General features: G+C 35.1%; 1 protein-coding gene across 1 annotated transcript in view; it reads left to right on the forward strand.

The window, feature by feature from the left end:
• The window catches only part of HDAC9 (histone deacetylase 9), a 950,572-nt gene that overhangs the window by 760,733 nt on the left and 173,208 nt on the right, over positions 1 to 16,631 (forward strand). The window contains exons 21-22 of the mRNA XM_049785709.1: positions 6,714 to 6,833; positions 7,180 to 7,277. Of these exons, the coding sequence (XP_049641666.1) occupies positions 6,714 to 6,833; positions 7,180 to 7,277 (218 nt within the window). The remainder of the gene's footprint in view (positions 1 to 6,713; positions 6,834 to 7,179; positions 7,278 to 16,631) is intronic.

Raw genomic sequence — 16,631 nt, forward strand, 5'->3', positions numbered from 1 at the left:
AGTTTGGGATGACTTCTGGCAGGAATCCTGGCTGATTAGAAGTCAGAGGCATTAGATTAGTCTTGCATTTTAACATGATGCATTCTTACACAATAGAGTTATAATTTGTTTAACAAATGGCTTGTTTAAATGCAGATGACACTTGGCATGTTGTCTATAGGATATTTATGAATAATGAGCTGGAGATCTGCCCCATACAAAAGGACCAACCCAGGAAAGGGTGAAAGAGAGCTGACTGGTGATTTATGAGCCCCGTTTTCAGTTTGCCTCCAGTTCATGAGGAGGTGTAATAGGTTGTCTGACAAAGCATAGACAGGAAATGAACCCTGGCATCCAAAGTGAACCTGCTACATCTGCACTTAATTAATTTTTGCAGGTGATAAAAGATTTAAAGGCAAAATATGTTAAAGGGTTTTTTTTTTTGAAGTGCAAGTCTTAATCATCTAAGTCGTGTTCATATCTGTGCTCATTATTAAATCTTATTGGGAAGTCACGGTCTCCCCAGTCTCCTTCCCATACAGTGGAGCCTGAACACCAAAGGGTTGGGAGAGCAAAAATAAAGCCATGTGAAGAAATACTGAGTTGAGTTACAATAAAGATAAAAGGCATGAAAGACTGATACGACTTCTGGCTTGCTAGGGATGGATGCTTTCTGCATTCTGATTTGTAACTTTCCCGAAAGCACTTTGGTGCTGAGAATATTGAAACCCAACTTTACACATACTTTCCATAGATGCTTAAGTTTCAGTGTAGGTCATAGTTCACCATTAAAGAAATGTGTTGAAGGCCTAGATATACTACAGTAGCATGGTTTTAAAATTTTACAAAAATGAGAACATTATTACTGATTTTCCTATGTACATATTAAATGACATTTTAAATAATTAATATTTACTGACTTGCATGATTTGTAAGATAGTATACTAAAAAATCAAAATGCTCCTGGTATTATAAGTCTTGATAGAAAGATAAGCATCAAGTATAAAGAATATTTAACAAAAGAAGACAAAGGATTGTAGGAACATTTGTATAAGCTTTCTAAATTTCTTTTAAAATTATAGGTGAGGAAATTGGTATAATGTACATCCTACCTTTACATATAATTTAATATAAGAGTTTTGAGGTATTTTCTAACTTGTTACAGTTTGATGAAGATTATCAGAATTTTATTCACACTTCCCTTGTAATGGACATTTGTGATATTTAAACTCAATGTGATAAATTATATATACAAGCTTAAAGCTAAAATTCCCTGTGTGAGGTGGAGATGTAATGAGTACCTACAGCAGAAGGTTGTCTGTCAAGTTTGGTTCTTGTGTATTAATGTAAGAAAAAAATATTGCTGGAGAAGATTTAATATGATTTATGCAAGTTGCTTAAAATCTCCAAGGAATCCTCTAAAACTTACTGCTCTTTGATTATGTATCTATCAATGCCATTATCCAATTAGAAGGAATGTTGATTTCCCAGCTGTGTGCCTAGAGGAGATTTTATTTTAAATTTTCTGAATATATGAAGTTCTGACTAAACTATTGCCTCTGAGGTCACCACCAGCCTGCATATTCTTATTTTCAAGTCTTCCAAATTCTGCAGCTGTGTGGATACTTTAAGGAGATTCCTGGTTCTTCCAGATGTCACAAAGGCCTTTTCAAGTGCCACGTGGCACAGAGACAAATGTTCTCCTGGGCTGACAGGTCTCATCTGCGAGCTTGAGAAAAAAAAAAAAAAGAGTGAAAATAGCAATGAACTTTATTCCTGCATATTCATCAAGACAAACTTGAACTAATGAGTATGAACTAGCTCCATAGATTCTTGGACCAAAGAAAGGCCAAGCTGATCCACTGTCTAGTGAACAGCAAGCTTCAATAGTTTTATTGCCCAGTCAACTGAAGAGTAAGAGTCTCTGATTCATCTCAAGTTGGATCACAGGCAAAGTCAGAGATCCTAAGTTGTTCTGACAGGCCTGGTTGGTTGTAGGAGTGATGTGTAATGTATTCATCCCATTTCTCCTCTTGGGAAGATATCAAAGACTTACAGATTGGCAAGGAGTAAGGAAGGACAGGCACCCTGCTTTTCAATGTTCAGATCCTGCCCATTGTATTCAGGACATGAACTTATTCTAGAAATAGGACTGATTTTCATGGCCAATAAATATGGCCAACAAATTCTTGAAGTGATTTTTCAGCATTTCTCAGTAATTTTTATATTCAAGATCCATTATGAAGCATTAGAGAACTTGTTTATAATAGTGTATAATAATGTATTGCTGATGTGTTTTAAAATTATTATTTATGGTTACTATGTGTGAAATTGGGTTACATTAAGTGTATGAGTCAGCAAACAGGAGGGGGTCATCTTGGTAGTGTTTGGGGAACCAAGGCATTTCAGGACTTGAACTGGGAATAGCTGCCACATTCAAGGAATGGGTTCTAACATTTGGAGCCATTTCCCAATAAGAGAGTTTTTTTTTAATCTACCTATCAGCAGTAACTTTCTTACATTAGTTAAATATTACTTTTTGGTTGAGAGTGACAATCCTTAGACCCTTATTTATTGACAAAAATTATTGTTAGTCATATAAATATAGTACTTAGTTGTTTTGTGCCACACCAGCTGTGCTCAGACCTTATTCCTTATTCTGTGCTTAAAGATCACTCCTGATACATTCAAAGTAGCTACCATATGGGGTGCCAAAGATTAAACCTAGGTTAGACAAATACAAGACAAGCATCTTACCCACTCTACTATCTCTTAAGCCCCATATTAGTCATTTACAACACATAAAGTTGAACAAAAATATTCTCTAAATTACAAATTTTGCCTGAAATCAAAACCCTACTTGAACTTAACTTTATTCTAAGTACTTTATAAATATGAATGTGGAATCAAGATGACCAAATTATCTTTAGAATAGAATTCTGTATTTTTTGTTTTGTTTTGGGGCCACATCTGGCCGTCATAGTGCTTACTATTGCCTCAGCACTCAGGGATCATTCCTATTGAGTCCTGGAAGAACACTTGTTATACCAAGCATCAAACCTGGGCAGGCACTATGCACAGCAAGTGCCCTAACCATCAAACAATATATCTAGCCCTGGATTCATGTATTTATAATGCATAATGACTATAGAAATCTTACCATGTTGTGGACAACATTTATTTTCTTATTTAGAAATATATGTAATAGACAAGCTCTCAATATACTTTTAAGGATAAATAATTTTACATCAAATACAAATTGCCCTTTTTTTTGATCATAAGAAGGAGGTTAGGGCCAGACACAGCAGTGCTGAAGGCTTGCTTACTTCGGCATCTGTGTTAAAGGGTCTCTCCTGAAGGTGTTCTGGAGACTATAGGTTGTTCCAGTTACACATTAAGGCAAACACCTTATCTCCTACATTATCTTTCTGGCCCTCAATTGGACCTTTTAAAATAAAATTTTCAGTGTTCTAAAAAAACAAAATTAATGAAGCAGTGTGTTTCTGGTTTTCTGAGTGAAGAAACATTGAAGCCCAAAGCAAGCTTTTTACTTACAGTGCTGCTCAAGTGTTATTGTGAAGTAGAAATGCAAGTATCCTATAGCTGTTGTTCTTAAAGTATATATGTCCCTCCCATAGTAAATCCAAAGACATAATGCCTTCCATTATTTTACTTTGTTAACATGAAGGGAAAAAGCTATGCTATCTCTCTCTTTAATTTCTATGAATGTGGATAAATTCAGAAAATAAGATATTTTTCAGGAAGCTATTTCTTCTTGTGCAGATATCTGTCTCTTTAGCCAGCCAAGTTCCTGGGAAGGTACATATATTTGCAGTAGCACTGCTTGGTTTATTTTGGTGTGGGTATAATATAAAAGGAGAAGAGTATTAGTGTATGTCTTTATTATAACCAGCAAATTCAGAACACATTTACTAAAACCACCAGTCTGGGTGGTTATATATAATATATATTAATTCTGGGAATTAATATATATTATATAAATTAAAGGGTCTGGAGTGACAGCACAGCGGTAGGGTGTTTGCCTTGCACATGAGCAACTCAAGATGGACCCAGGTTTGATTTCCAGGTTTGATTCCCAGCATCCCATATGGTCCCAGAGCCTGCCAGGAGCGATTTCTGAGTGCAGAGCCAGGAATAACCCCTGAGCACCACTGGGTGTGACCCTAATTATTTTTAAAAAGCACCAATCTCACTTCATAATCATACTTCACGCATTTGTGAAGAGGATCAATGATATAATGAATGTAAGTGTAAATTAACACTATGATAATGACTATGAATTTGGACTTTGTAGTAAGAAGTGGATTTAATAACAAGTCTACAGCTTATATTTTAGAAAATTGCCAAAACTCCCTAAAGATTTAGTTTAACTAAACTAGTGAATGAACCATATAGTTTATATGACTCATATAAGGTTTTCAAAGACGTACTTGACTCAAATAATAACAATTGTTGTTGAAACTATTTGATTCTTATATAGTGTACCACATAACATATAGAGCTACAACTAACCAAAATTTTAGAAACAGTAGCAAAAACTATATGTAGCTAATATATATATGAATAATATTGAATCCAAATATCAAATTTCTTCACTTAAAATAAAATTCCCACCATATGCAATAGAATACCGCAGTAGAATACCTTTGTCAGTATTGACCATGAAGTGCCAGTTCAAACCCAGTTCTCCTACAACCAAACACGTGTGCTATTTCATTGAGCTATATTTCTGGTACTATTCTTCAGAGGGTGTGTGTTATGGGGGCACATCCAAAATGCTTAGGGCTCATTCATGGATCTGTGTTCAGAATTAGTCTTTGCACTGACCAAAGCAAACTAAATTTGCTGCATATATAGCAAGTATTTTTATTCTTTTACTATCTTTCTGGCTCTTAATTATTTTTTTTTGTTTTTTGTTTGTTTTTTGTTTTTGGATTTTTTTGCGCTACACCCGGTGTTGCTCAGGGGTTACTCCTGCCTATGAACTCAGAAATTGATCCTGGTTTGGGAGACCATACAGGATACTGGGGATTGAACTGTGGTCCTTCCTAGGCTAGCCATTGCAAAGCAGACGCCTTACCTCTTGTGCCATAGCTCTGGCCCTATTTTAATCACTTTTAAGGTGCTTATATTTCACTCTATTCAGAAGTATATTAGAAAGCAAATTCACTGAAATTTCTAACCAAATATTTTCATAAAAATTATCTTTATATGATTTTATTTAAAAAATCAACCCTAGCATTTTAAATATCACAAAACATTAGATAAAGAACTGAGTTTTCACTTAGTATCAGCTACAAATAAATTCAATATTTTAAACATTTTAATGACAAGGGCATTTTAGGGGGCAAGAAAGGAAAGTAGGATGAGTAAATAAAAAAATAAGAAGAAAGAAATCTCAGAAGAAACTATGATAATTGGAGCAAGAGAGATAGCACAGTAGTAGGGTGCATGCCAATCCAGATGGATGGTGGCTAGAATTTTGGAATTTCATATAGTACCCCGAGATTGCCAGGAATAATTTCTAAGAACAGAGCCAGGAGCAATCTCTGACCACTGCCCCCCAAAAGAAAACATGATAATCATATTAAAATTTGGTAGACTGGGGCCCGAGTGATAGCACAGCGGTAGGGTGTATTTGCCTTGCATGCGACTTACCAAGGATAGACCTGGGTTTGACACCCCTCCCAGCATCCTATATGGCCCCCCAAATCTGCCAGGAGCAATTTCTGAGTGCAGGGCTGAGAGTAACCCTGAGTGCCTCTGGGAGTGACCAACCCCCACACCCCAAAAATTAAACAGAATTTTGTAGATTGGAAAAGAACTCACAAATCTCCCTGGCATCTTCCTACTTGGCCCAATTAATCTAAAAGTTAATGAACTCAATACTCCGTGTCTTCAGATTTTGCCATTACAATTTAACCAAAATAAAGGATAAAATACTATTATTATTATTTTTTTTGCATCTGGCATCTCTTTTGAAGTGATTCTAACTACTGAGAGAATGAAAACAGAACTGAATGCTTCAAACAAACCAATTTATTCAGCTGGTTGCAAAGCCTTTGACCTTCATGGTTGGACTTGGCAAATCAAGGCATACACGTATGTTTAGAGTTCTGTCATGAATTGTGAAAATGCTGTAAACCGTTGATCCTTCTACAACATACTAGTTTGTAGTTTAAACATTCATCTTTCTTCAGAGGCCAATGAGGCTAGTTAATTAAGCCAGAGGGGTTATGAACTGTTGGCAGTTAATAAGTCATAAAATTCTTCCATAAAACAGGATGCAAGATTCCATCACTGAAGCAGAGAGTACAAAGAGCCGGTGTATAAATATCTAATTGTACCAAAGGACTGGGCTTTCTCAATGACTGTTCATCTGGAGTCTCCAGGGCATGCTCGCTGTGGTTTCCTGATTTTTAGAAGCCAGTTTAAAAAATGAGTGCATTAAAGGGTAATTTGCCTGAAAGTTCAGGAAGTAAAGGGCAGGGTGGTGTGTGTGTGTGTGTGTGTGTGTGTGTGTGTGTGTGTGTGTGTGTGTGTGTGTGTGTGTGTGTGTGTGTGTGTGTGCTGAAGAGGAGAGAGAGGGTCCCAGTGAGAAGACAGAAAATCAGAATGAGGGTGGATTAGTAATAGGGGACCCGAAATCAGCAGTTGCCTCCCATCACCCTTAGACACGACTGTACTTGTCATCTGCTTTCTTTTCCCTTTAGGATGTTCACCATGGAAACGGTACACAGCAGGCCTTTTATGCTGACCCCAGCATCCTGTATATTTCTCTCCATCGCTATGATGAAGGGAACTTTTTCCCTGGCAGTGGAGCCCCAAATGAGGTTTGGTTTATTTCTTTAGAGTCCCACTTATATTTGTATCTTTCAGGTAATTGCATGGTATGATTACCCCTAATTTTCTTGTCCTTTGCTGGTGTTTTAAATTACACGAGATTACTGAATTGCCCCCTGGGACTGGAGAATAGTGCAGAACAAGTGTATAAGAGAGAGAGAGAGAGAGAGAGAGAGCTGGTCAGCAGGGAAGGGTGGGCTCTTCTGACATTTTGTTTGATGTTTATTTCAAGAGTTCACATATGCTTGTTTTGTTCTCCTCATCCCTTCTTCCCTGTGCCTTCCAATATCACTGCTATGTGTTTGTTTGTTTGTTTGTTTGTTTTTCTCTTCCTAGGTTGGAACAGGCCCGGGAGAGGGATACAATATAAATATTGCCTGGACAGGTGGCCTTGACCCCCCCATAGGAGATATTGAATATCTTGAAGCATTCAGGTTGGTACTTCCTTCTCTGAAAGTGACTGTTTCAAACCCTTCAAAGAGCAAAGCTGTGAAAGAGAAATGTACATTTTTAATTAAGGTAAAACGATTCCAAGGGTCATTTCTTCAAACTTCAAAAAAAAGTGGGTTTTGTTTTAGGATATTTGGATATTTCTGTCAAGACAATGGGCATATTTTTAAGCAAATTAAGGTCTATGAAATTGAGGTATAACTGTATAAATTTATTAGCCAATGGCTGGGGCATGCTTTTCCTTCCTATAAAATATTAAAAATATTATTAAGTACTTCTAAAAAATTCTGTCTATCAATGACTTCAATGCAAATGAATTTTTAGCATTTTAAACATCCTGAGTCATTCACTTCCCAGCCAGGAAGGATGCTCCAGGCTGCAATGGACTGTAGAGTCACTTTTGTAGAGAATAAGAAGGGATGTTTCTAGTCAGGAAGAGCTGGCTCATGCCTGAGTAATCCCATTTCATGGTAAATGCTGCTTCCCTCTCATAATCTGTGTATTTTTTTCCTCTCATGATAAAACATCAACTAATTGCATAATTGGTTTTTTCAATTGCTCCACAAAATATCGCAGATATTGTAAGTGGAATTTACATATATGTTGTATGTACTGGACTGGATTTCTCTAAGAATCTCTAAGCAAGATTTCTTACTTAATTTCATTTAATTAAACAATAGAACAAATTAAAATTTGGGGTTATATGAAAGTTTCTTTTTAAGACATATTCTCTGGGTTTAAAGTTTTTTTTTTTAATGTCAACCCAGAAACTTCTCTGTTTTAAGTAGAAATAACAGTGCATAATATGGACCTGACTTACAGACTTCAATCTTTTGTAATAGGTTGCTTTTGGTGTGCAGTTTTGTTTAGTTGAAAACAAAATCAAAAAGCTCCATAAGAAGAAATTTTAGATAATCTGTTTGTGTTATCTTTTTGTGCTTTTTTTTTTTTTTTGCATAAGCACAATAATTATTGGGGAGATTAGAAAGGGAATTCACTTGGCCTAAGAGATACAGGGTTTCTCCATCCTTGAAGTATACTGTCATGTGCATAACTCCAGGTTCCATATCTGTTTCTTTTGTGGTGTTTGGAAACTATCCGCTCAGTTATGGTTGATGAGATCAGGTCTCTCTGTAACTAGAGGTGTTGGTATTTACACAGGTCATACGATGGAGCCTAGGATGGAGTCTTTTCTTATGGTTCTAGAAGTTCTGTTCCAGCACTGTTGTTTTAATCAATCTTCTGTAGTTGGTGGTCTTTGTTTTTGCACTGATCCTAGGTCGAAGCCTATGATGGAGTCTTTCATTATGTTTCTAGAAGTTCTACTCAATAGCAGGTGGCACAGTCAGACCTCTGGAATTAGAGGTCTTGGTTATTATTGTTGTTTTATTTGTTGTGTTTTATTTTGGGACTGGGATTATTGTTTGGTTGTTGTCTTTATTGCTGTGGTGCTTTTCAGGTTTTTAGTTTGATTTTTTTTTTAGTTTTGTTGTTATATTTTTTTTTTGTTTTTTGGGCCACACCCTGTGACGCTCAGGGGTTACTCCTGGCTATGTGCTCAGAAGTTGCTCCTGGCTTCTTGGGGGACCATATGGGACGCCGGGGGATCGAACCGCGGTCTGTCCTAGGCTAGCGCAGGCAAGGCAGGCACCTTACCTCCAGCGCCACCGCCCGGCCCCTTGTTGTTATATTTTTCTTCCTTTTTCCCTTTCTTCTCTTAAACAGATATTTATAGCCTCGAAGGACTCCTCCTGTTTTTTGCTTGTTCGATTCACCCCCCTCCTTTTTTTCTTCTTTCCTTCAAACAGAACCACATAACTTGAACCATCTTGTTCTGCCTCACAAAATAAGGGGGGAAATAATGGAGGGTACCAAGACCAAACAGTTATATGAACATTTAATAGAAATAAAAAATGATCAGACTTAGGTATCAAATCCAAAGCCAACGACAACAGGTTAAATACATAATCTACAAAAAGCTAGACAGAGGGGGCCAGTTATACTAGCAGCCTGGGGAGCAAAGGAGAAGAATAAGGAATGCATGCTGAGAATGGGGGTGGAGGAGGGGAGAGGGAGGACAACATTGGTGCTGGGAATGCCCCCGATTCAATGTCACTATATACATAAAATTTTACTGTGAATAATTTGTAATCCACTTTGGTCAAAATAAAAATTATTATATATAAAAATGTGTTCTCATTGAAGCTGGAGAAATAACACAGTGGTAGAGCTTTTGCTTTGCACACTTTCAATCCAGGGTGGATGGTGGTTCATCCCCGGCATCCCAGATGGTCCCCCAAGTCTGCCAGGAGCAATTTCTGAGCATAGAGCCAGAAGTAACCCCTGAGCACCACCAGGTGTGACTAAAAAACAAAATAAAGTGTTATCATTTACAAAATTTTAAGGGGAAAATCCTGTAATTATGTATTTAAAACAGAAACGTGTGACTACATATAATATTCCTAAGTTTATCTTCTCTGCATAAAACATATAATTCAATTTTTTGTTTGAAGGCTATTTATCCTTTGAAAATAGTTCAAGAATATAATATATATATATGTACTATTTCTAGAAAAAGAACTAAAATAAGTTTTCCTCTCTAAGAATTGGGTTGTTTTTTGAAGATTTTTAAAATAAATTTTAAAATTGAATCCTTTTGAGATAATAACAATTACAAAGTTGTTCTTGATTGAATTTCAATCATATAATATCCAACAACTTCATTTCACCAGTGTACATTTTCCCTAGTCATTTAGAAACTAGACATTTCCCAATGTCCTTAGTTTCTCTCCTAATCTTGTCCCCCATACCTGCCTCCAGGACAGACATTTTCTTCTCTCTCTCTCTCTCTCTCTCTCTCTCTCTCTCTCTCTCTCTCTCTCTCTGTCTTTGTTTCTATCTCTCTTTTAGACACCTTGATTGCAGTATTATTACTGAAGCAGTATCATATATATCTATGTCCTTTCAGCACCCACTTCTTGTCCACAGTGACCATTTCAACTATCATTGTAATAATGGTTCCTTCTCTTCCCTAACATCTTTGAAGGTATTTTGGTAACAGTTATTACAACTAAAAAAATTGTATTCAGAAATTATTTGATGTTTAATTTAGCAATGATTTGCTGTTTACTAAGAATAAAATTAATAGAATAACAGACTAATGTGACATGAGAATAACTATCTTTATCAGCTTACTAAATTAAACCCTGCCTGAAATGCACTGTGAGTTCCCTACCGTACTATGTAGAGTATGATCATATATCTTCAATAGAAAAATATTATTTGTATTGATATAATGCTATTGTGGTATTAATTATCTACATAAAAATGAATTGTGCATTTATAGCCGTGAAATGACTCGTCGATGGAATATTTTTCAAAGGACAAATAATTTCATCTAAAAATGGTAAAATAAATAGTAAATATAAGTTATTGTTTTCAAACAACACAAAAGGAACTAGGGGAGAGTATATGAGCAGATACGAAACCTGGAGCTATGCACATAAAAGGGCAGAGAAACCCTGTATATCTTAGGCCAAGGGAATTCCCTATCTAATCTCCCCAATATTTACTGTGCCTATGCAATAAAGGAAGTACAAAGAGATTACAGTTTTATTAAGCATAAAATTCTAATCTAAAATATCTTATGGAGCTCTTTTGATTTTGTTTTCAACTAAACAAAAAATTCACACCAAAATATAAGTTATTTGTCTTTTAAAATTGAAATGGCAGAGCTACAGAGATAATACAGGGTATTACTTGTATTAATATATTAACTACTATATTATGCATGGTATCTACTATCATACAGTGGATGGGGCAGTTGTCTTATTAGCTGCTAGTTCAGGCTTGATTTCTGGCATCCCATCTGATCCCTCAAGTCAAGAGCAATCCCTGAGCACTAACAGATATGGCCTTAAAGAAGACCAAACAAACAAAATAAAATAAAATTGAAATGAACTGTGAACCAAGTGCTCTTGAAAGTGATTGAATGTCCTCAAAAATTAAACCTTTCTTCTGTGACTAAAGTGTGGCACTTTCTATGAGAGAACTTTTCTAAGCTTCCCAATGCAGTTTTTTTTATATCTGAGATTAATTAGGGAAGACTAGACTGCAATATTGTGGTGTTTAACATTATTAGTTATTTGACAACTAGATATAAAGCATAGTAGTTCTGTTCATGTTGATCTATTCCATGTCTTCTAATTATTTGTTACATTTGCCCAGAAGTACCCATGACGTTGTTAAGGAAAGATCAACAATGTAAGTAATTCTTTCAAAAAATATTCACTGAAAACAAATTATAGGCCAGGGACTGTGAAAAGCACTGAAGATTTCAGACTTGCTCTTACAAATTTGAATAGAAGTGACACTAATTATTATACTAGAGAAGATATATGATTATACCTAAGAAAGATAAAATGATGAACTATTCTTGAAGTGTTTAATAAGAAGTTTCTTTAAGTATATTCAACCAATATTTGGACCAGAAAACAGGTTAAGGCCCAAGTCCTAGACCTGACAACATATATTGTCCCCTGAATAACACTAGAAGTAATATCCAAAGGCGTGTGCATGTGTCTCCCCTCTCATACACTAAAATAAGTTCATCTTCTAATAATTTGTAACAGTATTTTGGGGGGTTTGAGCTACTACTGGCAGTCGTCAGGGATTACTCCTGGCTCTGTACTCAGGGGTTATTCCTAGCAATTCTCGGGACCTAATAAAATGTCAGGAATTGAACCTGGGTCAATCTTGTGCAAGACAAATACCATCCCCGCTGTGCTATAGCTCTGGCCTCGATGTGTAAGTTTTTACAGTGGTGAGTGGGAATCTGTAATTCCCAGGAAAAAGTAAGCATAGAGTCTTAAAACTGTTCTGCTATATAACAGAAAACCAGTGTTGGATTTGGGGTCAAAGAAATAAAGGCCATGATTCATACTCTCCTTTCAGCAAAAGCTTGCCCAACCATAAATGAATAAATTCCCAATTTGGTAATTTAATGAGCTAAACACCCCAGAAATTATTATGTAGTGTTATTTGATAAGCATATGCTTTTGTTTCTCAATATTGATATTAAAGGTCTTTTTGGCATTGGAGTATGGGTGAAGGATATTTAGGAAATGGGATTGTAAATGGTGCTTAATAATTTTTCCTAACTTATAATTGTTTATGCCTTCTGATACTACGCTGGAGGGATAGGATTACTCTGTGAAACTGCATTTATACTGGGAGATAAGATGGCTGTTATTTTAGCCAGTCAAAATGTGTCATGTCTATACTGACTTGTGGTTTCTATTTTATATTTTTTCTATGGCAAAAATGTACCTTGCTGGTAAAACTTTTGGTTTGGCATGCAATTTAATACTAATTTCAAAGCTATAGACCATCTGAATTAGTTTAGATAGCTCATTTTTTTCTTTGCTATTACTGTTTATTTCTTTAATGATGGCATCATAATATTTTCACTATTTTATAATATTAAGAATTATTATGTATGTTTTATGCTTAACTAAATGTTATTAAGGTTTCTAGTTTTGTAAATAATTATGGTAATTATTATTGAGCCAGTTCTTGGATAAAAAGCTTTCTGAAAATTTTATATAAATCTTCAATGAGCCACAAGACTACCAGTTGAGAAGTCATAATGTGAAGAGTTTATTGGCCACACAACTCTACCTTTTATGAAAGTCACATTGCTAATCTTTGCTACAGTTCACAACTTAAAAGGCTAAGAATTGATCAAACACATCGAAATTTTATCAGAAAGTAAACTTTTCCCCCGATTAAGAAGTAAAGAATATTACTATTCCATGACAGATGAGTGTACCAGTGAGTTAATAACAAAGTCAAAGAAAAGCAAAGGAAATAAAGAGGAACACAATTTTTAAAGCATTAAAAATCCCTCATTAAGTCAAACTAGCAGAAGACATAAGGACAGAGCAACATGAAACCTATTTCTTGATCCTTTCTGACATGATTTATAAGAACTCCTTTATTCATCTTGTGTTACAGTGTTAGATGATTTTTCTATATTCTGCAAGTAGTTTGCTGAATGTCTCTAGTGCAATTTATTGTTATAATCACTTCAGAATCTCATTCAGTGGTTCTCATAGTGCCTGCAATGAGCATTGAACTCATGATTTTTTTCCTAATGTTTGATTCTTTTACTTATGCAAACGCTATTGTGGTTATTTGAATATAACTATTTACACATTTTGTTTATAGTGATCAAGAGACATTATGTTTATCATGCTTCTAATTAAATTTGGTGGAAAAACATTCTCAAGTAATAAAACAAAGAGTAGTAGTTGTCAAATAGAAGTAAGAAATTGGTAGTTCATCAAATTACACCTATTTATATTGAATGAAAGAACAAATGAGTGACAGAATGAGTGGCATTCCTTTTATGATCATATAGGTTTTTTTCATGGTACATAGTACATGGTCCTGAGAGATAGAGCAAGACTGGATGCCTATTGATTCTTGTATATCAAAATGTCTTTTCTGCTCTAGGATTCAGTGGCAGTGATTGTGGAGAAAATGCTTCTTTGTCTCCAAGTTATAAGCTAAAACTCAAGAGTAAATAGTGATAAAATAATACTATATGAAGAAATTATTGCAAAATGTATTTTAGATTTTAGTCTAAACATTTAATTTGGATGTGTAACTTGTAAACAATTCTAGAGCTAAAAATTAACTCCCATATTTTCATACTTTTTTGTTTTGGATTCATACCCTGTGGTACTTGGAAATTAATCCTGACTGCCTTGAGGGATCACTTTTGATAGGGCTCGGGGGCCCTTAAGTGGTTCTAAGAATGGAACTCAATTGCTTTTCCCCTATACTATCTCTCTGGCTTCAGTGCTTAAATATTCAAAACCTCTCTCAAAGAATGCTGAACCACTCCCTTTTCCTTATGTGTTTTACTCATAATAAATACTAAAAGAGATTATATGATGAAATCCTGTAATATTTAAAAAATTTATTTAAAGAAAACAATAATGGGTAATATTTTTCCCTTTGTGGATAGAAAATATATTTCTTCTTAAATATACACTTCGTGTTTTTCGAAGGGGATTGTAATTAATATTGAGAAAAGACAAATTAAATGTACTGAAACATAGAGGGAGAAATAAATCATTAGATTTAATTTTGAAATTAGAAAAAAAATTGTAGTCATCTAAAAATCATTGTCAATAGAGCATAATGATTTAAGGTCCTATTTTGGCTTAGAAGAGCTGTTTCTGATGCTTTTCAGTCTTGAAAGGGATTCTCAATTGTAAGTGACAAGTAAATATATTATGCTCATGATAGCATGATTTTTCCCAAGGATGTTGAAGACATTTTGGGAAAGAGGGTGGAATTTCTTGAAACAATTTGCCAATATGAAATACTGTACATATCAAATAGGCCCTACTGCCATCTTTCCCAGACCATTTATCATAGCTCACAAATCAAGCCCACATTTTCTCTTTCTGAAAGACTTGGCTAATAAAGAAGATGTGGTCTTACAACCCAAACTTGTCAATCAATCTTGAAAACAAAGAAGTAATGATTTTCATCTATTGATGTTTTGTTGTGATGAAGAGTAATGCATATGGATTTACTACTATTGTAATCTGCAGTTTTATCCAGAGTCATTATATTCTTCTTTATATTCAGTCTGTAGAAAGGTTTCAAGAAGTTTATCAAAGAAGGAATTTAGGAATCCACTTGAGAAAGCTGTCTGTTCTATCTGCTCTTTGGTTTCAAAAATAAGTATAGTTTAAGACCATTTTTTCCTGCTTTCATCTGTGTAACATATTGTACCAATTTTCATCAAAAAATTACAATTTCTATAGGTGCGTGTCTCTCGATACCCTTAGAATTTCTGCTCTCTGACCCTGTGAGTAAATTGATCTTAGGCACACCTGTCTTTCTTGCAAGACTTGCAAACTTCATTTTTGAACTGAGCATCAAAGAGATGTGATATTCTTAGGCAGCATAGAGCTCAGGTAAAAATTCCAAGAAGTATATTAAAACTCTTGATTTTGAAAAGTGAATTATATGATCTTTACCAAAGTATGTAATTGTGCCCCCTGCAGGCACTGAATTAATCCAGTGGGCAGTAGTAGCCTTAAATGCAAGTTTGAGTAGAGTGGAGATGCTTTCTGGTCTTTTCTTTTTTCTCTTCCTGTCACTCCTTTTCTTGTCTTTTTCTTTTTTGTTTTTTGTCTCTTTTTTTCTTCTTTCCTTTTTCTTTCTTTCATCTTTCTTTTTCTTTTTTCCATCCTTCCTTTTTCTTTCCTTCCCTTCCTTTTTCTTTCCTTCTTTCCTTTTCTTTATTTCCTTTCTTTCTTTCTTTCTTTCTTTCTTTCTTTCTTTCTTTCTTTCTTTCTTTCTTTCTTTCTTTCTTTCCTTTTTTCTTTCTTTTCTTCCTTCCTTCCTTCTTTTCTTCCTTCCTTCCTTCTTTCCTCCCTCCCTTTCTTTCTTTCTTTCTTTCTTTCTTTCTTTCTTTCTTTCTTTCTTTCTTTCTTTCTTTCTTTCTTTCTTTCTTTCTTTTTCTTCCTTCCTTCCTTCCTTTTTCTTCCTTCCTTCCTTTTTCTTCCTTCCTTCCTTCCTTCCTTCCTTCCTTCCTTCCTTCCTTCCTTCCTTCCTTCCTTCCTTCCTTCCTTCCTTCCTTCCTTCCTTCCTTCCTTCCTTCCTTCCTTCCTTTCTTCCTTTCTTTCTTTCTTTCTTTCTTTCTTTCTTTCTTCTCTCCCTTTTTCTTTCTTTGAAGATGTTAAATTTCCAGGCTGGATGCCAAATTTGTTTTACTTTTTTTCTAATAGGGAGAAGCAAGCCAAATAAGTCTGAGAATTCCAGATCCACATTAAAGCAACTATTTCAAATAGTTCAAATGCTGTAATTTATTTTATTTTTATTTATTTTTGGGGGGTGTTTGGGCCACACCCGGTGATGCTCAGGGGTTACTCCTGGCTATGCGCTCAGATATCACTTTTGGCTTGGGGGATCATATGGGAACCAGGGATCTAACTGAGAACCGTCCTGGGTCAGCCGCGTGCAAGGCAACTATCTTCCACTGCGCTATCGCTTCAGCCCCTTTAATTTTTAAAGTTATATCATTTATAAACAATCTTCTCTTCTTATAACAATATCACTGTCACAGGTCTAAGAATCTATGTATTAATTACAACTTTCTAATGTATAAGGGTAAATTAACAGGGTAATTTTTCCTCTAACAATTTTTCCTTATCAATACTCACAAAGGGAAAAGCAAAACAAAGCATAAAAACAAAATATTCTGCTTGACCAATACTGACTTATTTTGAAAATAGACAATAGATTACAAATCT

The sequence above is a fragment of the Suncus etruscus genome, chromosome 13, assembly GCF_024139225.1.
Source record: "Suncus etruscus isolate mSunEtr1 chromosome 13, mSunEtr1.pri.cur, whole genome shotgun sequence".
In the NCBI taxonomy this organism is placed as follows: Eukaryota; Metazoa; Chordata; class Mammalia; order Eulipotyphla; family Soricidae; genus Suncus; species Suncus etruscus.